Source organism: Procambarus clarkii, chromosome 37, assembly GCF_040958095.1.
Source record: "Procambarus clarkii isolate CNS0578487 chromosome 37, FALCON_Pclarkii_2.0, whole genome shotgun sequence".
NCBI lineage: Eukaryota > Metazoa > Arthropoda > Malacostraca > Decapoda > Cambaridae > Procambarus > Procambarus clarkii.
Genome location: NC_091186.1, coordinates 24,788,285 through 24,814,126, shown reverse-complemented (window position 1 = coordinate 24,814,126; position 25,842 = coordinate 24,788,285). Strand labels below are relative to the sequence as shown.

Genomic DNA, 25,842 nt, shown 5'->3' with positions numbered 1-25,842 from the left:
CTGCCCTTCACCACCTTCCCTGCCCTTCACCACCTTCCCTACCCTTCACCACCTTCCCTGCCCTTCACCACCTTCCCTACCCTTCACCACCTTCCCTGCCCTTCACCACCTTCCCTACCCTTCACCACCTTCCCTACCCTTCACCACCTTCCCTACCCTTCACCACCTTCCCCTACCCTTCACCACCTTCCCTACCCTTCACCACCTTCCCTACCCTTCACCACCTTCCCTACCCTTCACCACCTTCCCTACCCTTCACCACCTTCCCTACCCTTCACCACCTTCCCTACCCTTCACCACCTTCCCTACCCTTCACCACTACACACTGCCTTCATAAGGCAATCTAACATTAAAACACTTATTAATCACTTATAAAAATATAACCTAGATGAATCTCAATGAAAATGGAGTCTAGAATTTAGTGAGTTTTGACATTAGTGTCTTTTGTTATATCATGCTAGGGGGGGGGGGGGACTGGGGTCGGGGACAACTTGCCTATGTCCATCCCCGGACAATGACCAGTCACCCTGCAAAGTTTCGTGAGGCTAGCCCCGAGAATCTGGCCTTCATCTTCGAACAGATTCAGAGACGGAGAGATAGGCAGACAAACTGACAACCCAATTGGTCTATCATGCCTCAACTATCACCACTAGGCCTACCCTGCCCCAGTTAGCTCCTAGCCAAGACTTAACAGGCCTTGGGTCGTCTAGTCTGACATTAACAGGCTAAAGTAGTTAATTTAAATATCAATTTGAATGCAATTTGTGTACAATATGAAGTGTTTATTTTCTCAACATTTATATCACTAATATAACAAGTCATTAAATATAATATTTTAAATATAATATTAATAACAACATTAAATATAATATTTAACCTGTTTTTTATATATATATATATATATATATATATATATATATATATATATATATATATATATATATATATATATATATATATATATATATATATATATATATATATAAAACAGGTTAAAAGAGAGCTAATAAAAACTGGGAAGTATGAGAAACATAGACAGTTCCGTGCCTTCCTTCAGCTATGGAGCTGAAGCGGTCTTGCTTCATGCAGGTCGGCGTTCAATCCCCCGACTGCCCGAGTGCTTGGGCACCATTCCTCCCCGTGTCCCATCCCAAAACCTAATCCTGACCCCCTTCCAAGTGCCTTATAGTCATAATGACGGCACTTTCTGCTGCTAATTCCCTTCCCTTCCGCCAACATGGACGGTTCCGGTATCAGACGCGTGCTATCTTAGCAACAACGGGGGCAGGGGGGGGGCTAATGATATCGGGCAGCATCGTTGCAAAGTTGCCAACATGTGGCAACATTGCCATCTTCAACCTCCTGCAATGGGTGTCGTTGAGACTCGTTATAGCGGCCTTGGGTTAGGAGAGTGAAGTATTTATACCGAGGGAGTGGTGCCGTCTGGATCAGTTACTGTGCAGGCCTGGCCGCACTACGGGCAGACATGGTTGGGCACGCCTCCTGCCTCCTGGTAGGTGGCTTCCGTTCCTGTTTGTGTGGTGACGTGTGTGGGGGTGTGTGGTGACGTGTGGGGGTGTGTGGTGACGTGTGGGGGTGTGTGTGGTGACGTGTGGGGGTGTGTGGTGACGTGTGGGGGTGTGTGGTGACGTGTGGGGGTGTGTGGTGACGTGTGGGGGTGTGTGTGGTGACGTGTGTGGGGGTGTGTGGTGACGTGTGGGGGTGTGTGTGGTGACGTGTGGGGGTGTGTGGTGACGTGTGGGGGTGTGTGGTGACGTGTGGGGGTGTGTGTGGTGACGTGTGTGGGGGTGTGTGGTGACGTGTGTGGGGGTGTGTGGTGACGTGTGGGGGTGTGTGGTGACGTGTGTGGGTGTGTGTGTGGTGACGTGTGTGGGGGTGTGTGGGGGTGTGTGGGGGTGTGTGGTGACGTGTGTGGGGGTGTGTGTGGTGACGTGTGGGGGTGTGTGTGGTGACGTGTGTGGGGGTGTGTGGTGACGTGTGGGGGTGTGTGTGGTGACGTGTGGGGGTGTGTGGGGGTGTGTGGTGACGTGTGTGGGGGTGTGTGGTGACGTGTGTGGGGGTGTGTGGTGACGTGTGTGGGGGTGTGTGTGGTGACGTGTGGGGGTGTGTGGTGACGTGTGTGGGGGTGTGTGGTGACGTGTGGGGGTGTGTGGGGGTGTGTGGTGACGTGTGTGGGGGTGTGTGTGGTGACGTGTGGGGGTGTGTGTGGTGACGTGTGTGGGGGTGTGTGTGGTGACGTGTGGGGGTGTGTGTGGTGACGTGTGTGGGGGTGTGTGGTGACGTGTGTGGGGGTGTGTAGTGACGTGTGTGGGTGTGTGTGGTGACGTGTGTGGGGGTGTGTGATGACGTGTGGGGGTGTGTGGTGACGTGTGTGGGGGTGTGTGGTGACGTGTGGGGGTGTGTGGTGACGTGTGTGGGTGTGTGTGGTGACCTGTGGTGGTGTGTGGTGACCTGTGGGGGTGTGTGGGGGGTGTGGTGACCTGTGGGGGTGTGTGGGGGGTGTGGTGACGTGTGGGGGTGTGGTGACGTGTGGGGGTGTGTGGTGACCTGTGGGGGTGTGTGGTGACGTGTGGGGGTGTGTGGTGACGTGTGGGGGTGTGTGTGGTGACGTTGGGGGTGTGTGGTGACCTGTGGTGGTGTGTGGTGACGTGTGGGGGTGTGTGGTGACGTGTGTGGGTGTGTGTGGTGACGTATGGGGGTGTGTGGTGACGTGTGGTGGTGTGTGTGGTGACGTGTGGGGGTGTGTGTGGTGACGTGTGGTGGTGTGTGTGGTGACGTGTGGGGGTGTGTGTGGTGACGTGTGGGGGTGTGTGTGGTGACGTGTGGGGGTGTGTGTGGTGACGTGTGGGGGTGTGTGTGGTGACGTGTGGGGGTGTGTGGGGGTGTGTGGTGACGTGTGTGGGGGTGTGTGGTGACGTGTGTGGGGGTGTGTGGTGACGTGTGGGGGTGTGTGGGGGTGTGTGGTGACGTGTGGGGGTGTGTGGTGACGTGTGGGGGTGTGTGGTGAAGTGTAGGGGTGTGTGGTGACGTGTGTGGGGGGTGTGGTGACGTGTGGGGGTGTATGGTGACGTGTGGTGGGTGTGTGGTGACGTGTTGGGGGTGTGTAGTGACGTGTGGGTGTGTGTGGTGACGTGTGGGGGTGTGTGTAGTGACGTGTGGGGGTGTGTGGTGACGTGTGGGGGTGTGTGGTGACGTGTGGGGGTGTGTGGTGACCTGTGGGGGTGTGTGGTGACGTGTGGGGGTGTGTGGTGACGTGTGGGGGTGTGTGGTGACGTGTGTGGGTGTGTGGTGACGTGTGGTGGTGTGTGGTGACGTGTGGGGGGGTGTGTGGTGACGTGTGTGGGGGTGTGTGGTGACGTGTGGGGGTGTGTGTAGTGACGTGTGGGGGTGTGTGGTGACGTGTGGGGGTGTGTGGTGACGTGTGGGGGTGTGTGGTGACCTGTGGGGGTGTGTGGTGACGTGTGGGGGTGTGTGGTGACGTGTGGGGGTGTGTGGTGACGTGTGTGGGTGTGTGGTGACGTGTGGTGGTGTGTGGTGACGTGTGGGGGGGTGTGTGGTGACGTGTGTGGGGGTGTGTGGTGACGTGTGGGGGTGTGTGGTGACGTGTGGGGGTGTGTGGTGACGTGTAGGGGTGTGTGGGGATGTGTGTGGTGACGTGTGTGGGGGTGTGGTGACGTGTGGGGGTGTGTGGTGACGTGTAGGGGTGTGTGGGGATGTGTGTGGTGACGTGTGTGGGGGTGTGGTGACGTGTGGGGGTGTGTGGTGACGTGTAGTGACGTGTGGCGGCCTAGTCAGTATCTATTACCAGTTTACGAGCCAGGTCGTAAACTGCGAGATCTCTCTCCACCCCAAGACGACCTCGTAGCGATCCAAAGCTTAATAACTCCTTAATAAACGTAAACAAACTCCCCCATAATTACGGAAAGATGCACAGGTCTCGTAAGTGTGAAGGCATAAGCTAGTGGTTGTTGAATACAAAGACCCCCGGAACACCCGGAAAAAGACCGCCCCATTGTAAAAGACTTCCCATTGTAAAAGACTGCCCATTGTAAAAGACTTCCCATTCTAAAAGACTGCCCATAATGGAGATTTCCCTTTGTAGCTGAGATGATGTAGATCTTAATTCGAGCGAGGGTGTGCCAGGAGGAGCTGTGGTTCACCTTCACTGATAAGCTAGTTAGACGAGGCCAGGTGTGTCCTCCAGGCCAGGTGTGTCCTCCAGGCCAGGTGTGTCCTCCAGGCCAGGTGTGTCCTCCAGGCCAGGTGTGTCCTCCAGGCCAGGTGTGTCCTCCAGGCCAGGTGTGTGGGTTACCATTTTCTATATGCGGAACCAAGACTAACTTATCAACCTCACTTAAATAGGTCCAATTTATTCCTCAGTACTGCCCAACTTAGTTAAAATTGGACAGATATCGAATAACAGATAAAGTAATTATTCTAATATATCAAAATCGTCAAATTTATCAATTGGCTGTTAAAGATAAGAGAGAGACAGATATGTCTCTCGATGCCTTGCCATCTTGTACACATTAAGGAACAATATAAATTAACATTCCAGATATCGAGAAACATTATTTGCATACAGGACTGACAACATGTATCCTTGTTGAGGACTTGTCACGTCCAAGGTGAGCACGGTTGGCCGGTGATTCATAGTGGTGGGGTGTCACTGGCAACACAACACTGTCTCACTAAGAAGTCCAACACCTGGGAACATTAGTCTTACTAACAAGTCCAACACCTTGGAACACTAGTCATACTAACAAGTCCAACACCTGAGAACACTAGTCATACTAACAAGTCCAACTCCTGAGAACACTAGTCTTACTAACAAGTCCAACACCTGAGAACACTAGTCATACTAACAAGTCCAACACCTGAGAACACTAGTCTCACTAACAAGTCCAACACCTGAGAACACTAGTCTCACTAACAAGTCCAACACCTGAGAACACTAGTCTCACTAACAAGTCCAACACCTGAGAACACTAGTCATACTAACAAGTCCAACTCCTGAGAACACTAGTCATACTAACAAGTCCAACTCCTGAGAACACTAGTCTTACTAACAAGTCCAACACCTTGGAACACTAGTCTCACTAACAAGTCCAACACCTGAGAACACTAGAGTAGTCTCACTAACAAGTCCAACACCTTAGAACGCTAGAGTAGTCTCACTAACAAGTCCAACACCTAAGAACGCTAGAGTAGACTTACTAACAAGTCCAACACCTGAGAACACTAGAGTAGTCTCACTAACAAGTCCAACACCTGAGAACGCTAGAGTAGTCTCACTAACAAGTCCAACACCTGGGAACACTAGAGTAGTCTCACTAACAAGTCCAACACCTGGGAACACTAGAGTAGACTTACTAACAAGTCCAACACCTGAGAACACTAGAGTAGTCTCACTAACAAGTCCAACACCTGGGAACGCTAGAGTAGTCTCACTAACAAGTCCAATACCTGGGAACGCTAGAGTAGTCTCACTAACAAGTCCAACACCTGAGAACGCTAGAGTAGTCTCACTAACAAGTCCAACACCTGGGAACGCTAGAGTAGTCTCACTAACAAGTCCAACACCTGGGAACGCTAGAGTAGTCTCACTAACAAGTCCAACACCTGAGAACGCTAGAGTAGTCTCACTAACAAGTCCAACACCTGAGAACGCTAGAGTAGTCTCACTAACAAGTCCAACACCTGAGAACGCTAGAGTAGTCTCACTAACAAGTCCAACACCTGGGAACGCTAGAGTAGTCTCACTAACAAGTCCAACACCTGGGAACACTAGAGTAGTCTCACTAACAAGTCCAACACCTGAGAACACTAGAGTAGTCTCACTAACAAGTCCAACACCTAAGAACGCTAGAGTAGTCTCACTAACAAGTCCAACACCTGAGAACGCTAGAGTAGTCTCACTAACAAGTCCAACACCTGGGAACGCTAGAGTAGTCTCACTAACAAGTCCAACACCTGAGAACGCTAGAGTAGACTTACTAACAAGTCCAACACCTGAGAACACTAGAGTAGTCTCACTAACAAGTCCAACACCTGAGAACACTAGAGTAGTCTCACTAACAAGTCCAACACCTGGGAACACTAGAGTAGTCTCACTAACAAGTCCAACACCTGAGAACACTAGAGTAGTCTCACTAACAAGTCCAACACCTGGGAACACTAGAGTAGTCTCACTAACAAGTCCAACACATGAGAACACTAGAGTAGTCTCACTAACAAGTCCAACACCTGGGAACGCTAGAGTAGTCTCACTAACAAGTCCAACACCTGGGAACGCTAGAGTAGTCTCACTAACAAGTCCAACACCTGAGAACACTAGAGTAGTCTCACTAACAAGTCCAACACCTGGGAACACTAGAGTAGTCTCACTAACAAGTCCAACACCTGAGAACACTAGAGTAGTCTCACTAACAAGTCCAACACCTGGGAACGCTAGAGTAGTCTCACTAACAAGTCCAACGCCTGAGAACGCTAGAGTAGTCTCACTAACAAGTCCAACACCTGGGAACGCTAGAGTAGTCTCACTAACAAGTCCAACACCTGGGAACGCTAGAGTAGTCTCACTAACAAGTCCAACACCTGAGAACGCTAGAGTAGTCTCACTAGCAAGTCCAACACCTGAGAACGCGAGAGTAGTCTTAACAAGTCCAACACATTACATGATATATTATGCTACATAAAGACTATAAAACCCTTGAGTGCGTCGCCCTGTATACATGAGCATATCTGCCCGGGGATTTAGTTGTCACGTTTACCTGTTGATGATTTCGAGAGTTGTTCTCCCGCGAGCTCTGAGCGAGATCGCGAGCGAGACAATCTGGTGATTGTATATAGGACTGGTCTGGTGATTGTCTGGTCATACTGTCTCTCTGACGTGGGAATATTGTTTCGTACGGTATCTGGGATTGTCATAAGGGATCGTGTTCTTGAAGTTTGGTCGACTTTTGTAGGAATTCCAGGCTCTTGGCGTCACTGGCTGCAGCTCAGTTCTCATACCCAGTGAACAAATCCACAAGGGCCGTGACGAGGGCTCGAACCTATGTCCGAGAGGATCCCAGACGCTGCCTTAATCGACTGAGCTACGAAACTCGTCACGGCCCTTGTGGATTTGTTCATGTGATCCATCACGCTATTGTGATTTCTGTGTGTAATCTCATACCCAAACTTGGGTCGGTCACTCAGCCAGGATTTTTCAAGTATTTAAGCACCGGTTTACGAAACATGTACATCTTTCCTTATTAATGGCCTGTTTTTTTGTAGATCAACAGTTGAAGTTAACCAACATTATAAGATTGGTATGTGATTATCAAACATGTGAGCATCAAAGTCATCTAATTATCAGATTACCAGATAATTACTATAAGTACAGCTACAATTAGCTGTGCTTATACTAATTATCTGGTCTCTCCAGATTATGTATCAACAAGATTGTTTACATTTATCGAAGGTGTTAAAAACGAAACTACGTTTTTTTTAATAGTAAACCAATATAAACACTAAACCCACCGTCGGTGTACTTTCAGACTGTTTTAGCAGCAGCGACTTTGACTTGGGCCGCCCCGGGGGCCTTCTTCCTCGATGAGAACGTTATTGAGAGAGAGACCTTGCCAACTGTTGACGTCACAATCCCGGCAGTCACAAACGACCCTTCGCAGGTCAAGGAAGACATACCATCGCCGGCACCGGACGAGAGCCCTATAATCCTCGGAGCAACGGCTCCTTTAGCAAACACATCTTCACCAGCCCGTGACTCAACAGAAAGTGACTCTCCCACAGTATCTGAAGAGTCAGCACCAGCCACCAACACTTCAACACCCCCTGGGAGCATCTTAGACATCGACCAAGCGCCCCTTTCTACCATCCATGTTAATGGTGAATCACCCACCATCCCTGGTGATACCTTGACTCCTGTCACAGGGATACCCTTGCCACTTGAGACTCTTCCTGAAGTACTCTTGGAGGCTGTGCCAGGGCCCGTCCTTGGAGCACCACTGGAGGATGGTCTTCAACACTCACCTGAGGCACAACTGGTCCAGTCACCAGTGAGTGGAATCCAGTCTCTCGGTGACTCACAGTTAGCTTCAGATGTTGCCTCGGAAACTGACTCTGCCTCCAGCAGCTTTCTGGCAGATGATGCAGAATTAGCTGACAGGACTCCATTGGGGGCTGTTGCAGCTGTTGCTGAAGAGTCTCGTCCATTGCCTGCAACCGAAGTTATACAGGAGGTTGGCCCATCACATCTACCTGGTGTCCCATTAGAGCTTGACCCATCACCTTTGCCTGGTGTCCCATTAGAGCTTGACCCAACACCGGAGTCTGTGGTGCTGTTGGAGGCTGACCCAACACCTGAAACTGTGGTGCCATTGAAGGTTGACCCAACACCTGAAACTGTGGTGCCATTGAAGGTTGACCCAACACCTGAAACTGTGGTACCATTGGAGGTTGACCCAACACCTGAAACTGTGGTGCCATTGGAGGCTGACCCAACACCTGAGTCTGTGGTACCATTGGAGGCTGACCCAACACCTGAATATGTGGTACCATTGGAGGCTGACCCAACACCTGAATCTGTGGTACCATTGGAGGCTGACCCAACACCTGAATCTGTGGTACCATTGAAGGTTGACCCAACACCTGAAACTGTAGTGGTGTTAGAGGTTGACCCAACACCTGAAACTGTGGTGCCATTGGAGGCTGACCCAACACCTGGAACTGTGGTACCATTGAAGGTTGACCCAACACCTGAAACTGTGGTACCATTGGAGGCTGACCCAACACCTGAATCTGTGGTACCATTGGAGGCTGACCCAACACCTGAATCTGTGGTACCATTGGAGGCTGACCCAACACCTGAAACTGTAGTGGTGTTAGAGGTTGACCCAACACCTGAATCTGTGGTACCATTGGAGGTTGACCCAACACCTGAATCTGTGGTACCATTGGAGGTTGACCCAACACCTGAAACTGTGGTACCATTGGAGGCTGACCCAACACCTGAAACTGTAGTGGTGTTGGAGGTTGACCAAACACCTGAATCTGTGGTACCATTGGAGGCTGACCCAACACCTGAAACTGTAGTGGTGTTGGAGGTTGACCCAACACAATCTGTGGTACAATTGGAGGCTGACCCAACACCTGAAACTGTAGTGGTGTTAGAGGTTGATCCAACACATGAATCTGTGGTACTATTGGAGGCTGACCCAACACCTGAAACTGCGGTAGTGTTGGAGGTTGACCCAACACCTGAGTCTGATGTGCTGTTGGAGGCTGACCCAACACCTGAAACTGTGGTAGTGTTGGAGGCTGACCCAACACCTGAAACTGTGGTAGTAATGGAGGCTGACCCAACACCTGAAACTGTGGTAGTGTTGGAAGCTGACCCAACACCTGAAACTGTGGTAGTGTTGGAAGCTGACCCAACACCTGAAACTGTGGTAGTAATGGAGGCTGACCCAACACCTGAAACTGTGGTAGTGTTGGAAGCTGACCCAACACCTGAAACTGTGGTGGTTTTGGAAGTTGATCCAACATCTGAAACTGTGGTACCATTGGAGGCTGACCCAACACCTGAAACTGTGGTACCACTGGAGGTTGACCCAACAACTGAAACTGTGGTGGTTTTGGAGGTTGACCCAACATCTGAATCTGTGGTACCAATGGAGGTTGACCCAACACCAGAATCCTTATTTTTCTTAGTAGCCGACCCAACACCTGCTCTAGGAGCTTCTTCAGAGGCTGACCCAGCACTTACATCTGAGGCTGACCCAGCTGCTATACTTGGGGCACCTTTGGAAATCGTTGCAGGACCTTCACTTGGAGATCAGTTTCAATTGAGCTCACCGTCTGCAATCGAAATTTCTACAGAACTTGAATCAGAAGGTCCACAGAATGCTGAACCGGAATCTCGTTCTGCAGTCCAACTGGAAGAGGTTCCATCACCTACAACATTAATTGTACAGGAAGTTGAGACAATTCCAGTACCTGGCATCGTGTTGGAACCTGTGGTTGCGGACACAATGGACACTGACACAACACACACATCCGGAGTAACTTTGCAGGGTGTCTCAGTACTTGCTTCTACCATCCCAGTGGAGATTGAACTAGTAGCTGAAGCTCCATTGCCTCCTGTTCCGACAATTTCATCGGGGTTACACACCAAGTTAGATCCTGCACCTGGGGTCCTGTTGGAGATTGACCCAACACCTGCACCTGAAGTCCTCCTGGAGGTCGGATCAGCAGTTTTATTAGAGAAAACAACAGAAGTAGACCCATCGGTCACTTCAGACGACACGGTGGAAACCGTCCCTGAAGAACGGTTGGAGTCCACTTCTGTATCCCCTCAACAGGCGAGTGAGAGTACAGCCACTCTACCAGCCCCTTCATCGACCACAGAAAGCATAGCCCCTCTGCCAGCCCCTTCGTCAAACACAGAAATAACGACCACAAACAGTACGACGCCTGAAGGCACAGTCCCTGTCAATACGGGCGCGGGGAGCGCGATCACTCACTCCCTGCCCAATCTTTCAGCGCCAACGCCGATCGCCAAGAGCTTGGATTTCCTGCCAGTCAGTCAACCTAAGAAGTTATATCCGGATATGAAACCCCCATCCTCAGGCTTCCTCCATGGCGGCCGCTTTGGCTACGACGACGATTACGAGGACCAGTTCATGCCCTAGTTGTTGTCGCCCTCTGCTGGACGTGTGAAGGAACATATTAACTCATTATATATATATTGCGTTATATAATTCCTTCCTTCTCTACATGTCTGCCGGAAGGAAGTAGTTCTCAATGGTAGTTTAGATTTCTAAATAATTTTACTACTTTGCTCTAAAATTCTCATTCTGATTGTACTATGAAGCGTTCCATACCATATATTTATTAACGTTTTAACAAGTTTTGTAAAATTAAATAAAGTTTGACATATTATTTAGTGGCACTTGAAGAGGGTTATCAAGTGATATGGCAGTTTTATGCCATATATGGTAATAATATTAATTATAATATTAATACTTATAAAATATTTGACTGTTGATATGACTTGTTATATAGGAATATGCTTGTATATATTTTATATTTATTAAAAAATAAAATCTTTCACAAATCCCTGCTTTTGTGTACTTCTTCGCAGATGTCTAGTCTCCTCTTAGGTATTCATATTGGTAATCAACATTCTAAACTATGATATATATAAATCATACTTGGAATTGAAAAATATAGAATAGAAGATCGAGAAAAGAGGGCAGTGTTGAATTCGCTTCAAAATATAATTTTTCATTTTTTCGCATTATATCTCTTTTTATTGAGACAATGTAACCTTCGACAGTGCTTCAATGTTATTCATTTCACGACCCAGTGCTAAGAACAGGTCCACAAATGTATTTTCTGTTCTTGGGACCATCAGAGTAACAGCTGCGCTCGAGTAAAGAACCCTAAATTTATCAAGTGTGAGGACACGCATATCAGTGTCAGAAGGGAAATTAAGAAATTATAAAAATAATGGGCAAAGCGAACCAGCATCAACAACAATAATCACATGAGTTCAACAGCCTCCCTAAACCTTCCTGATCAAGACAACAGCTCGACTAAACGTATCCAAGCTCGACCCCACAATAACCAAATATCTGGTCGTCCAAGACTGCATCAACAAATCCAACAATGCCTCAGAATGCTTCGGCATCAACTAGCAACTCTGCAATAACGGTGCAAGTGGTGCCCACAGTTCCCCCGGAACCAATCAATCATTAGCAGTTCCGGCAACCCTTGGGGGACTCCCTGTGGATCCTAATCATAACAACATAACTAATCAAGGGCTCCGCGCGGGGCGCCCTACCGGACGTATAAACTCATGGACCAACATTTTTTTGTTCAGAACATTGTTCGACTCCAACTTGATACAGGATGTGGGTTTAATAATTAAAACAATTTTAATAATACACTTACACATGTATTAAATCTTTCCTTCAGCCTTCAGTCAAAGACTATGAAAGTGTAGTATGTTTCTTCATTATTATTACTATGATATAATGGCCTGGAGCTAGAGACAGTAAGGGATGTGTAAGCTAGTGTTGGGTGCTGTAGCACAGTGGTCTATGTTCTCTACTCAGTGGAGAATCCAGAGGTTCTGGCCCCCACGCCAGAACAAAACTATAGTAAACGATTTTGCATTATATTTATTCAACACTTAATATCAACAAGCAAAGTGTCAATTATTTATATTTAGGGATATAGGATACTAGGATATAGGATACCCTCTACTAGGATATAGGATATTAGGATACCTGATCAACCAGGCTGTGACTCATACGTCAGGCTGCGAGCAGCCGCGTCTAACAGCCTGGTTGATCAGTCCAGCAACCAGGAGGCCTGGTCGACGACCGGGCCGCGGGGACACTAAGCCCCGGAAGCACCTCAAGGTAGCCTCAAGGTAGGGTAACAGAATATATAAAAATGTTCGTCACTGTTATATGTATTTTGTTATCATTTGTGTAGAATATGGAGGCACTATGAAGGCACATTTTATGACGCTGGATTACCTATATTAATAATAATATTAATAATAATAATAATAATAATTTTATTTACAAGAAGGTACAATGAGTTGGTGAGATTACATAAGTTTGGTATTTTTACATTCATGCAAAGTCACTAGCACTCATAGCGTTTCAGGCACGTCCTTAATCTAACATATCAAGTAAGATGAAAAGGTACATTGTAGCAAGGTGTTTATATCAACATATAACTGCAATATAAATTGACAGAGGTGATTACACTGTTGAAAATATATGCCTTAAGTACTTATATTGCGGAAATGGGTAGTACAAGATACAAGGTAGGAAACTATGGGGATGAAATTAGGTACTTTTTGGTTTTACTTTTGAATAAGGCATAGGTTGGACAATTGTTTAATTCATTAGGGAGTGAGTTTCGTAGATTGGGTCCTTATATTTTATTGAAGTGTTTTCACAGATTTAGTATGACTGGGAGTATCAAAGATATATTTATTTCTGGTGGGTTGCTCATGGGTTCTATTACATCTATCAAGGAAAAGTTTCAGATCAAGATTACCATTTAGGAACAAAGGTTGTGTACATGTAGATAACACATGAGAATGTGTGGAGTGAGTAACATTAGTATGTTAAGGAACTTAAACAGAGAGGTTGTGAGTCTTCTGAAAACAGTTTGTTATAGTTCTGATAACAGATTTTTGCTGAGTGATTATGCGCTAGAGGTAATTCGCAGTTTATAATTCCTAAGCTGAGGTGCCCACCTTCCCTTGGTGCCTTAAATAGGTGCTTATATTGCTTAATGGATAACCCAGAGCTGACTGTTCCTACAGCAGTAAGCAACACTGAGGCTGAGAATCCCGACATAATAATAATAATAATAATAATTTTTATTTAGGTAAAGGTACATACATAAAGATATTTTACAAAGTTTGTTGGCTTTATAGATAGAGCTAATACATACAATGCCTAAAGCCACTATTACGCAAAGCGTTTCGGGCAGTTTCCAACATCATTAGGATCAGTGAAACCTGGGGGACGAGAAGATATAATTGAAGGGGAATTCCATCTTTCAGGATACCATTCACCTTTCCGGCAAGACAGAACAACAAGAGCCGGTGATGGTGTGATACTGTAGATAAAAAGGACCCGATTGCAACCAGCAATAAGGAATTAAACACCATGGGATCCCCAGAATCCGTATGGTGGAACATAAAGGGAGCCGGTCTGCCGAGCGGACAGCACGCTGGTCTTGTGATCCTGTGGTCCCAGGTTCGATCCCAGTCGCCGGCGAGAAACAATGGGCAACAATGGCGCCTGGCGCCTCGCGGAACGCCAGGCGAGACCACTGCACCACGGAGACTGGTAAACTTGTTACAAAATATGTGTCAAGGAGGAGAATGAAACGTAGAAGAACGAGGTGGATGACAAACATAGTAAATAAAGCTCTAACAACAAAGGGCAACGCCTGTATATAGATTATAAGGTATACAGAAGGACATCAAATTCAGCCACCCAAGAAACCTGAGAGGCCAAACGAGACTGCATATATAATATGCATATACATTTTATAATCAAGAGAGAAAAAATCCTCAGCAACATAGAAGAGGCCTTTGACAAGCCACCGGCTTCCTGTCCCCGCTGAGGCCGCTAGGCAGATAGTGGCCTTCAGGTAAACAACACAAACACGTCACCAAATTTACAAATATACCGAAGTCACTCCAGAATGTGAAGTACACGTTCTTTAACGCCTACTTTAAAGAAAACGACGAGACGTCACTCTGGTAAACTACTGTATTGTAAATTTTTTGTTGGAACTGTGTTAGCGGGGAACGAACTTCAGCTCCTGAACCTTAACATACAGCAAGAGCTCCAACAAAACTTAGTCAACTTGAATAAAATATATATATATATACTCCTCTCACTGTTCCTGACAATGGGTAATGACTTATATTTTGATGAGGATAAACAGCTGGGGTGTACAAATCCACAAGGGCCGTGACGAGGATTCGAACCTGCGTAAGGGAGCATCCCAGACACTGCCTTAATCGACTGAGCTACGATTACCCTGTCGTAGCTCAGTCAATTAAGGCAGTGTCTGGGATGCTCCCGGACGCAGGTTCGAATCCTCGTCACGGCCCTTGTGGATTTGTTCATTTAATGCATCACGTTAGTGTGATCTCTGTGTGTAACTGGGGTGTCCTTCCTTCAGACCGAACTATTTGCCTCACTGAGATGCGTACGTCTTCAAACTTGACACATTAATTGTAAGTGATTCTTTATCATTCTTCATTGTACTTAACACAATTGTAACATGCTCGTGTCTGAGGCTCCACACTAATACAATACAATTATTAATGATGGTAACAAAGTCCATCTCATGTCAATCTCAAAGTCCATCTCATGTCAATCTCAAAGTTCATCTCATGTCAATCTCAAAGTCCATCTCATGTCAATCTCAAAGTCCATCTCATGTCAATCTCAAAGTCCATCTCATGTGAATTCCATTTCATGGTGGCCTCCAAATGATAGATGTGGCCTCCAAGTAGGAGGCCACATCTATCATCTGATGCATTTCAGGTCTATTATGCTATCTAGTTAGCCAAAGAATCTGCTTTTAAAGAAGGAGTTGATTATAACACTGGATTGCCTATAAGCAACTTGACACCAATAATTCACAAAGAACTTCAACAAAAACCGTATATAGATCTGAGACAAAGTGAAATCTGCACTAACAGTCCCTTAGATCATCATACAATCGTGCAGAAAGAGTCACACATCTATGGATCATCCAATAAAATCATCAGACTCATCTATGTTATTACTGCTCGACTTAGATAGATATTATAAGTATCTCTGGATTGACCCGATCAAATGTAGACTGTGTCAGCAAATTATTACCGAGTGCGAAAAGATACATGAATTTCGAGACAGCTCTGTAACGAATGGTGTGTCCGTATTCTCCCCCTTTCTCTGTCTATCTCGATATCTCTGGCTATCATTATCTATCTCTCGCTATCTATCTACCCCCTTGACCCCCTCGTCTCCATCCCCTTGGTCTCTCCCCTCAAGAATCACTGAAACAACTTTATGCATCTCTCTATTACCTTCTTTTTCATTTGGATTTACTTCCTTTTTATTCTCATGTTCCTTTTCCTTATATTCGTCCTTTTACTTCTATTATTTCTTTTCCTTTTCTCCTTTTTTGTTGTATTTTCCTTGACCCCATGAAAATGGCCTGGGGGGGGGGGCGGATTTATAATTGCTAATATTTCTTAAAGCCTAGACCTACCGCGACAGGCCTATGTCCGTCCTATACCTCAGACTATTCACACCTGCAAGTTTGGCTCGCCCGAAGTGTTTGGGCTCCAGCTTTAGACAAACAAACAAATAAACAACAAACGCATTCTCTCTTATTGTATGCTAGGGGGATATATGGCGTTGTCCTGGTCTTTCTGTCTCTCATCTATCCGTCTATCAGTCTATCCAGAGATCTATTATACATCTATTGTGTATCTGCGCCTGTTTCTCTTTGTGTCTGTCTGTCTCTCTCTCTGTCTCTCATCTATCCGTCTATCAGTCTATCCAGAGATCTATTATACATCTATTGTGTATCTGCGCCTGTTTCTCTTTGTGTCTGTCTGTCTCTCTCTCTGTCTCTCTCTGTCTGTCTGTCTCTCTCTGTCTGTCTGTCTGTCTGTCTCTCTCTCTCTCTCTCTCTCTCTCTCTCTCTCTCTCTCTCTCTCTCTCTCTCTCTCTCTCTCTGTCTCTCTCTCTCTCTCTCTCTCTCTCTCTCTCTCTCTCTCTCTCTCTCTCTCTCTCTCTCTCTCTCTCTCTCTCTCTCTCTCTCTCTCTCTCTCTCTCTCTCTCTCTCTCTCTCTCTCTCTCTCTCTCTCTCTCTCTCTCTCTCTCTCTCTCTCTCTCTCTCTCTCTCTCTCTCTCTCTCTCTCTCTCTCTCTCTCTCTCTCTCTCTCTCTCTCTCTCTCTCTCTTATAAAAAGTTAATTGCCTGTCACTGATGAGGGAGTAGCACTCATTTAATGTCCACTTAATCATCTCACCTTCATGTCACCACTCGTTGTCATTAATCAACATTTAAGCTTTATTCACCTAGTTGTGCTTGCGGAGATTGAGCTCTGCTCTTTCGCCCCGCCTCTCAACTGTCAATCAATCAACTGTTACTATTAACTATTTTTTTTCTCCACACACACACACACACACACACACACACACACACACACACACACACACACACACACACACACACACACACACACACACACACACACACACACACACACACACACACACACACACACACACACACACACACACACCCACACATATACACACAATGAAAGGGAACTGCCTACCTGTAACGATTCGAGAAAGAAACCTGGGAGTGGACGTAACACCTAACCTAACTCCTGAGGCACATATAAATAGGATAACGACAGCAGCGTACTCTACTCTGGCGAAAGTGAGAACTTCATTCAGAAACCTAAGTGAGGAGGCTTTTAAGGCACTGTACACTGCCTACGTGAGACCAGTCTTAGAGTATGCCGCGCCATCATGGAGTCCCTACCTGAAGAAACACATAAGGAAACTGTAAAAGGTTCAGAAGTTTGCGACGAAGCATGTCCCAGAGTTACGAGGGATGGGATATGAAGAGCGCCTGAAAGAACTGAACCTTACGACACTAGAAAAAAGAAGGGAGAGAGGGGGATATGATAGGAACATATAAAATACTCAGGGGAATTGACAAAGTGGAGATAGATGAAATGTTCACACGTAATAATAACAGAACGAGGGGACATGGGTGGAAACTGGAAACTGAGATGAGTCACAGAGATGTTAGGAAGTATTCTTTTAGCGTGAGAGTAGTGGAAAAATGGAATGCACTTAAGGAACAGGTTGTGGAAGCAAACTCTATTCATAATTTTAAGACTAGATATGATAGGAAAATGGGACAGGAGTCATTGCTGTAAACAACCGATGCCTAGAAAGGCGGGATCCAAGAGTCAATGCTTGATGCTGCAAGCACAAATAGGTGAGTACAAATAGGTGAGTACACACACACACACAGTTGATTACACCAGTTGATTGACAGTTGAGAGGCGGGACCAAATAGCCAAAGCTCAACCCCCGCAATCACAATTAGGTGAGTACACACACCAGGAAGCAGCCCGTAACATCTGTCTAACTCCCAGGTACTTATTTACTGCTAGGTAACAGGGACATCAGGGTGAAAGAAACGGCCCATTTTGCTTCTCGCTGGCGCCGGGAATCGAACCCCGGTCTACAGGATAACGTTTCGAGCGTGCTGTCCACTCAGCCACCTATATAATAACAGCGCCCTGTTATTATATACCACGTAATCGATAATATGAACACGTATGACGACGAAGGAAAAATGAAACATGAAATGTATGTGTGTGTGTGTGTGTGTGTGTGTGTGTGTGTGTGTGTGTGTGTGTGTGTGTGTGTGTGTGTGTGTGTGTTCATGTAGCCTTGAGGACCCAGCTGGGATCAGCCCTGGGACCCTGGTCCCCTGGGACCCTGGGACCACTGCTGATGGTCCTCCCTGCGTCGTATGAGACTATTCCCGTCCCAGAAGGCGCTCACACACAAGCACCTTTCAGGAATGCCGAACACGGAAGCCAGTTTTTGTCTGTGGAGATAGCGGACCCGAGATGTGTGGGGTGACTTTAAGCAGTGTTTGGATCACTTCGTATGTGGGCGACGCTCATTGTTTTCCTCCCCAAGACACGGAATTGCTGATATTCATTGGTTATAAGTTCACCTTAGAGCGTGAGTGCTGTAAGCTGTCTTGGCTCTTTGACAAGCCCCCGGCTTCCTGTCCTCATCGAGGCCACTAGTATAAGTGGCTCTCAGGTAAATTTCCCCTTATTTCAATTATGCTATCCCTGCTTGGCGGTTCTGCTACCCAAAATCATCTATCTACGTCATGTTTAGCATGATATACCTTCGTTGTGGGCTGTGTACATGCGAGTACATAGCTCATATATGTACCCTCATGTACATAGAACGATATTCTCATGTCGGACGATATTCCTTTTGTCATGGCTATCTACGTCGCGTATTACAACACTCAGTTGCTCACAGGCGTCACAATTTCCATCTTATAATTTTGTTTTCCACAGTTCCAGTTTTCTTCAGTGTGAGATAAATACCGTGAACGCTGGGGGACATAACTGGGCTTCAAGGTGACGTCAAGATCAGCCTCACCGCATACACTCCTCCTCAGGGGATTTACTGCACCAAGACGGAAGCTGGTGTGTGTGTGTGTGTGTTTTTCTGTGTGGTGGCAGCCAAATGTCAAGGCTGACTCGCCCCGGTTGCCTCAGCCTCCCGGTTTTTGTGTGGTTGGCCACTCCGACCTTTTCCTTAACCTCCGTGGTCTTCAAATGTGGAGCAAGATGTTAGATAAGGAGACTTTTAACACTGTTATTCACGCCTCAATCAATGTTGCTGAGACGTTTAGTATCGTGGTCTAGGAAAATGCGTAGTTATGTTAAGGAGGGATTACTGATACTTAGTAAATTATAAGGAGCAGGAAGTGAACGGTTAAGGATACAAATTTTGGAAATGAATTAGAGAGAGAGAGAGAGAGAGAGAGAGAGAGAGAGAGAGAGAGAGAGAGAGAGAGAGAGAGAGAGAGAGAGAGAGAGAGAGAGAGAGAGAGAGAGAGAGAGAGAGAGAGAGAGAGAGAGAGAGAGAGAGAGAGAGAGAGAGAGAGAGAGAGAGAATACAAAACACACCATTTAACAAACACGAAAATTCAGGTTATAAGAAGGAAAGTTCAGAATAAAACAAACTATTTTGAGAGCATGGGATAGTGAGAGAGACATCGTCCACCACCCCAGCAGGGCTGGTGGACGATGACGGGGGACGAGGTGGTGGAGGCAGGAGACACCCCATCATCCTCTCAGACTCACACTCATGTCACTCCTAAACACACACACACACACACTAGTGTGTTATCACACCATACTTCCATACACACTTGTAGCTCAGACAACCACCCACTCTAAACAGTATGCAGAACATATTTACATATTAATATTACAAGTAATCGATAATATGAAAACGTATGACGACGAAGGAAAATGAAACATGAAATACTTGAGCACTGTATTGTACATTAATATCTTCACAAGTCTTAAATCTATACGTTGGTAAGTAGGAATAGTCACACGTGAGGTGAAACATATTAGTCGATATATACATATATATACAGAGAGAGAGAGAGAGAGAGAGAGAGAGAGAGAGAGAGAGAGAGAGAGAGAGAGAGAGAGAGAGAGAGAGAGAGAGAGAGAGAGAGAGAGAGAGAGAGAGAGAGAGAAATCGACAGATATTATTGAGAGATATAATGATTAAGATAGATACATATTGTTATAGTGTATAAGACAAAATATTGATGCCATACAGTGGGATCAAACCCGGACATCTCAACTGAAATCCACTCACTACCAATTGGACCACGATGGGCTCTTCAGTATTTGTACTCACAGATATATCACATAATTGTGATTTCACCGCGTATATTCCACAGGCGTGGACATTGTGTTTGTTCCACAGGCGTGGACATTGTGTATGTTCCACAGACGTGTACAAGAGGAGAATCAGGGACTCGAGGCCTCTGCCAGCATCAGAGAGACCGCAAGAGAAGTCAAACAATTATCAAGAGAAGACATTAAGCGATTACAGCTACATAGAGCACTGTTCGGCGCCCTACTGTTAGGTCCAAGTGGCTGGGGCCCTCTCGAGGTTAATCAAAACATTTCCCACATAAATTAAATTTATTGATATTTAATTGATTACAAACAGGACATTGCGACTGGTATATATGATAAGATATCTACATATCTACAGACTTAGATTATAGTCTCCTTACGCAGCTCCAGCCTCAGCCTCAGCTTCAGCACCTGCTTCAGCCTCTGCAGCTTCAGCCTCTGCAGCTTCAGCCTCTGCTGCTTCAACCTCGGTAGCTTCAGCCTCGGCAGCTTCAGCCTCGGCAGCTTCAGCCTCTGCGCCAGCTTCAGCTTCAGCTCCGGCTTCAGCTTCGATTTCCGCAGCGGCTTCAGCTTCAGCTCCGGCTTCGAGTTCAGCAGCGGCTTCAGCTTCAACACCGGCTTCGATTTCCGCAGCGGCTTCAGCTTCAGCAGCGGCTTCGAGTTCAGCAGCAGCTTCAGCTTCAACACCGGCTTCGATTTCAGCAGCGGCTTCAGCTTCAGCAGCGGCTTCGAGTTCAGCACCGGCTTCAGCTTCAGCTGCGGCTTCGAGTTCAGCACCGGCTTCAGCTTCAGCTGCGGCTTCGAGTTCAGCACCGGCTTCAGCTTCAGCTGCGGCTTTGAGTTCAGCTTCGGCTTCAACTTCAGCGGCTACCTCAGCTTCAGCGGCGGGTTCTACAACATTAGCAGCTTCCTCAGCCACCACGGACACAAGGGCTGGGCGGCCGAGGGCGAGCCTCACAGCATCGAAGTGAGCCTTCTTGGCGGCCACCACGGCTGGCTCGTCTCCGGGGAAGATGAAGGACGCGAACTGGGGATCAACGCTGACGACAGGGTCGACGGCATTGACGACGGGGTCAGCGGCGACTTCTGCAGGGACTTCCACTGGAGCATCGACAGGGACTTCAGCGACGAGGGGCGCTTCAGGGGCGGGGTCTGCAGCAACTGCTTCCTCAACCGGGGCGGTTTGTGGGCGGGCGGCGCACACCGCGACCAAACCGAACAAAATCTGTATGGTAAACAAATTTTACATAAACCACAAAGTCAGGAGAAGGATTTGGGATGGGTCGGAAGGAGGAAGGAATGGTGCCCAACCACTTGGACGGTCGGGGATTGAATGCCGACCTGCATGAAGCGAGACCGTCGCTCTACCGTCCAGCCCAAGTGGTTGGGTGTGTGTATTGCATGAACAACTCTCTGCTGAGCTCACTATCTAAGACTTGTTGAAGTCACTGTATGTCTCGCAATATGAAAAGTCTTATTTTTTTGGTTAGTTATTAAATGTAAGAAAATTTGCCTAATCATGTTGCTGTTTTGACTGAAGATCTAAAAGGTTTCCGGCTGGAGCCTAACGCTGTCCCAGATCTTGAGGAAGACAAGGCCTGGCACGCGGAAAGCGTTGGTATTTAGGACTATGCATAATACGCCTCCTCCATACATCTCCTTAATAGCTAACGCTTCCATGGGAAACAACCACTAACTAACGTACATAATATATATATATAATATAAATGAACTCATTAAAGGTAGCTAGCTAAGTTAGCCAAATAGCTTGAGACATTTAATGTCCTCAGGGTGGCATATCACTTGCTTCCTTCCGTCAGGTCCAGAACCTGAACCAGCCGCTCAGATCAAGATGCCAAGTAAGTTCAGTAGAACATATGGTCGCAGTTCTTTTTTGACCATGTCGTAGCTCAGTCGATTAGGGCAGCGTCTGGGATGCTCTCTGACGTAGGTTCGAATCCTCGTCACGGCCCTTGTGGATTTGTTCATACCGCCACTGGATCAAGCCCGCACACACTAACTGGCTGTCACTATTTTCCAGGTAACAAATAACTGGAGCGTTGCTCGCTGGAAAATCTTACCAGGAACTTCATGTTGTTGTCTGTTGAGAGAGTGGTGAGACTGTGAGGAACCAGCCTCCCGCCGCGGCTTATATATGTCTCACTCACCCGCCCCCGACACACACACGCACACACACGCACGCACACACACTCACACACGCCCTCATCAAGCGGGGGACTAGAACCTGTATTTTTTGTCTTTAGAACACCTCTGGAAGTATGTCCTTTGAAGGTTAAGAACACATGTCTTCATTCATAAAGGTCTAGCGCACAGTTATCTCAATTCCGTCCTTGTGTCTGCTATGTGTATGTGAATGTAACATTCTCTCTCCCCCTCTCGTTTAGGGATAACTTTTAAGTTGGCAAACACCAGCAAGCAGTCAGCATATGATGATCGCTGTACGGGATCAAGCAGCTAGTGTGGCCCACGCAGAAAAAAAATATGATGTGAATAAACCATGGATTTATACACATATTATACACATAAAATACACGAATTGTATTTTATGACAGCTAATTATTTGTTGCAATATATGACAGTTTTACATATTGCTCCGTAGTCATTATACACAAACGTTCTCATCTTTCACCCAAGACAAACGCACCAAAAACATTCATTCGATCCCCAAGCTAAGATAACAGTTTCCAGAAGGTGTAGTTACAAATGACTAAACTTCCTCAAATGCTAATGTTATTCAATATTATGGATATCTGCAGTTAGACCAAGATAGGTTAGGTAGTTGGGTGCTGTTGTCACCTTGGTTTACTGTATAGGCTGCGTGGGAAGAAATCAGAACGTCTCGAGTCTGTTTATTGTTATAGATTCAGCTACACGGAACAAGTTCCAAGTAGCACGGGCTATGGTGAGCCCGTAACGTACCTGGCACAGGAGCGGGGCAAGAAGCACGGGCTATGGTGAGCCCGTAACGTACCTGGCACAGGAGCGGGGCAAGAAGCACGGGCTATGGTGAGCCCGTAACGTACCTGGCACAGGAGCGGGGCAAGTAGCACGGGCTATGGTGAGCCCGTAACGTACCTGGCACAGGAGCGGGGCAACAAGCACGGGCTATGGTGAGCCTGCGTCCCGAGTCGTAGCTTCGAACATAAGTCAGGTTGACAAGTGTTCAACAATCAATTTTCCTTGACCCAGTCAGAGAGAGAGAGTTAGTTGTTGGACTGTTGTTGTGTCAGACACAACAACTGTTGTATGTTGGACACAATATGGACTCCCCCTATCCATTTAGCATTTACCTAGCAGTAAATAGGTACCTGGGAGTTAGTCAGCTGCCACGGGCTGCTTCCTGGGGTTGGAAGTTTCGTAGACTCTGTTTTGATGAGACGCTGACAGGAATACAAAGATTTTACAAAAGAACTCAAACTACAGCATATCGTTAGAGACAAAACGAGCCTATAGCTGTTCGCCACACGACCTCTTATCTAATTGGTCGTAGTTTTAATCGGAATGGTTCTATTCGTTAGAAAATGCTTCTTATTAGGCAAATTTTAAAGCTCTCTCTCTCTCGAGGATGCCATACCACAAGCCGACTAACACCTCTGTACCTCTTTACTGCCAGGTGAATCGCGCCATTGGACGAGAGGAAACGCCCCCAATCATTTCTGTCCCGCCCGGGATTTAAAGCCAAAATTGTCGATTGTGAGTTAGAGAAAAAACCGGACTATACTACCCGACTGTTTAAGCCCAGATTAGCATGTCTTACCCCAGAATATTCTGGCCATGTCATAGCACAGAATAGCATGTCCATAGCCCAGATTAGCATGTCATAGCCCAGAATAGCATGTCATACCTCATAATACCATGTCATTCCCAACAATAGCATGGTACAACCTCTAATGACATGGTATACCCCATAATAGTATGGTATAACTCTGAGTTGGACGTTTCAACAATAGGACTCTCTCGAGGTAATAATTTCATTTGACTCAATCAGTTCATTGACTACTTACCTTCAAGATCTCAGTACACTATCTACCTGGCTTCAGAACCTCAATACATCGTCTTCCTATCTTCAAAGCTTCAGTACATTGCATACCTGGCTTCAAGACCTAATTGCTTTCTGCACTTGCTGCTTGACCTCAAGGAATAAACAAGGTATGTTGACCAGACCACACACTAGAAATTGAAGGGACGACGACGTTTCGGTCCGTCCTGGACCATTCTCAAGTCGATTGGTCCAGGACGGACCGAAACGTCGTCGTCCCTTCAATTTCTAGTGTGTGGTCTGGTCAACATACTTCAGCCACGTTATTGTGACTCATCGCCTGCAATAAACAAGGTATATTCCTAAAACCCTTTAGCAAGGATAACTTAGCTTCGTTATCCTTCGTTTTAATCTCTCGATGTAAACTACTTTTTATATATCAACAGTGAAACTCATTTGCAATTAAAGTAATTTGCTGTTGCCTAAATCTTCTGTCAGTTTTTGACGCTTTATGTTTGTTAATATTCATTAACACGGAGAATATAAAATCCAAATTGCCAGCTTTAAAAAGTATAATATTTATCAAAATATTTTCATTAACTATTAGCACAAAAATAATTACAATCTAAGATTGAAATTACTTGTAAATGGCATTGTTATGATCACAGCTTGTCACGTTCTTCAAGATCAAACAGTAATGTTATTCAGTGTTCTTCGAGTGATACGAACTGCAGCAAGATAACAGATAAAACATTAATGTTATTGAGTGTTCTTGAAGTGATAGGTACTCTGGCTAGATAACAGATCAATCTTAAATGTTATTCAGTGTTTTTCAAGTGATACGTACTCTAGCTAGATAACAGATCAATCTTAAATGTTATTCAGTGTTCTTCAAGTGATACGTACTCTAGCTAGATAACAGATCAATCTTAAATGTTATTCAGTGTTCTTCAAGTGATACGTACTCTAGCTAGATAACAGATCAATCTTAAATATTATTCAGTGTTCTTCAAGTGATACGTACTCTAGCTAGATAACAGATCAATCTTAAATGTTATTCAGTGTTCTTCAAGTGATACGTACTCTAGCTAGATAACAGATCAATCTTAAATATTATTCAGTGTTCTTCAAGTGATAGGTACTGTGGCTAGATAACAGATCAGTCTTAAATGTTATTCATTATTCTTAAAGTACACCTACAACTATCAAATATCAAGAACATGTTTAAAGAAAGAAAAGAACAATACGACACACAAGACCAACTCTAATGACCTATAAACCAAACAAAGAAGGCATTACTTAAAACAAAAAACCATTCCTCTAAAAATTCCCCCAAAAAATTATCAAATGTTCATCACATGTAAACCGAAACTCGTCCAAAAATCTCACTAAACAAACGTCAACCAAACACACTCTCCCCGTCAACCAAATTCCAATCATCGACGTAAACTCGATCAACTGAATCAGGCGGATAACATTGGCCTTCTCTCTCAAGACAAAACAGAGGTTCCCGGCGGCCGCCCTGTGGTGTGGCGGGCGCCGGGCGGTCTCTTCCACTTCCTGTTGCTGGACACAAGAACTCCAGAGCAAGAGTAGGGTCCCGATGGATGGCCAGGGTCCCGGTGGATGACTAGGGTCCCGGTGGATGGCCAGGGTCCCGATGGATGGCCAGGGTCCCGGTGGATGGCCAGGGTCCCGGTGGATGGCCAGGGTCCCGGTGGATGGCCAGGGTCCCAGTGGATGGCCAGGGTCCCGGTGGATGA

The 25,842-nt window shown here is 46.2% G+C and overlaps 2 protein-coding genes across 3 annotated transcripts; one reads left to right on the top strand and one right to left on the bottom strand.

The window, feature by feature from the left end:
- The first annotated feature begins 1,444 nt into the window (after nt 1–1,444).
- On the top strand, nt 1,445–11,140 carry LOC123765839 (calphotin). Of its 2 annotated transcripts, XM_069337285.1 has the most exons (3): nt 1,445–1,513; nt 7,563–9,629; nt 9,702–11,140. In XM_069337285.1, exons 1-3 carry the CDS (start codon nt 1,487–1,489, stop codon nt 10,713–10,715), a joined length of 3,108 nt encoding a protein of 1,035 aa, XP_069193386.1. In that variant the 5' UTR covers nt 1,445–1,486; the 3' UTR covers nt 10,716–11,140. The 2 variants fall into 2 exon arrangements, with proteins under 2 accessions (XP_069193386.1, XP_045610586.2); XM_045754630.2 differs by having other exon boundaries at nt 7,563–11,140.
- A 9,205-nt stretch (nt 11,141–20,345) lies between these two features.
- On the bottom strand, nt 20,346–22,218 carry LOC123765838 (skin secretory protein xP2). The gene is made up of 2 exons (XM_045754629.2): nt 22,161–22,218; nt 20,346–21,304 (listed from the first exon to the last, which is right to left on the bottom strand). The coding sequence occupies exons 1-2, from the start codon at nt 22,170–22,172 to the stop codon at nt 20,456–20,458; spliced, it is 861 nt and encodes a 286-aa protein (XP_045610585.1). The 5' UTR covers nt 22,173–22,218; the 3' UTR covers nt 20,346–20,455.
- Nucleotides 22,219–25,842: the final 3,624 nt, after the last annotated feature.

Coding starts and splice junctions, on each gene's coding strand:
- LOC123765839 (XM_045754630.2), top strand. CDS start 1,487: ATGGTTGGGCACGCCTCCTGCCTCCTG. Junction 1,514..7,562: donor GGCACGCCTCCTGCCTCCTG/GTAGGTGGCTTC, acceptor GTGTACTTTCAG/ACTGTTTTAGCAGCAGCGAC.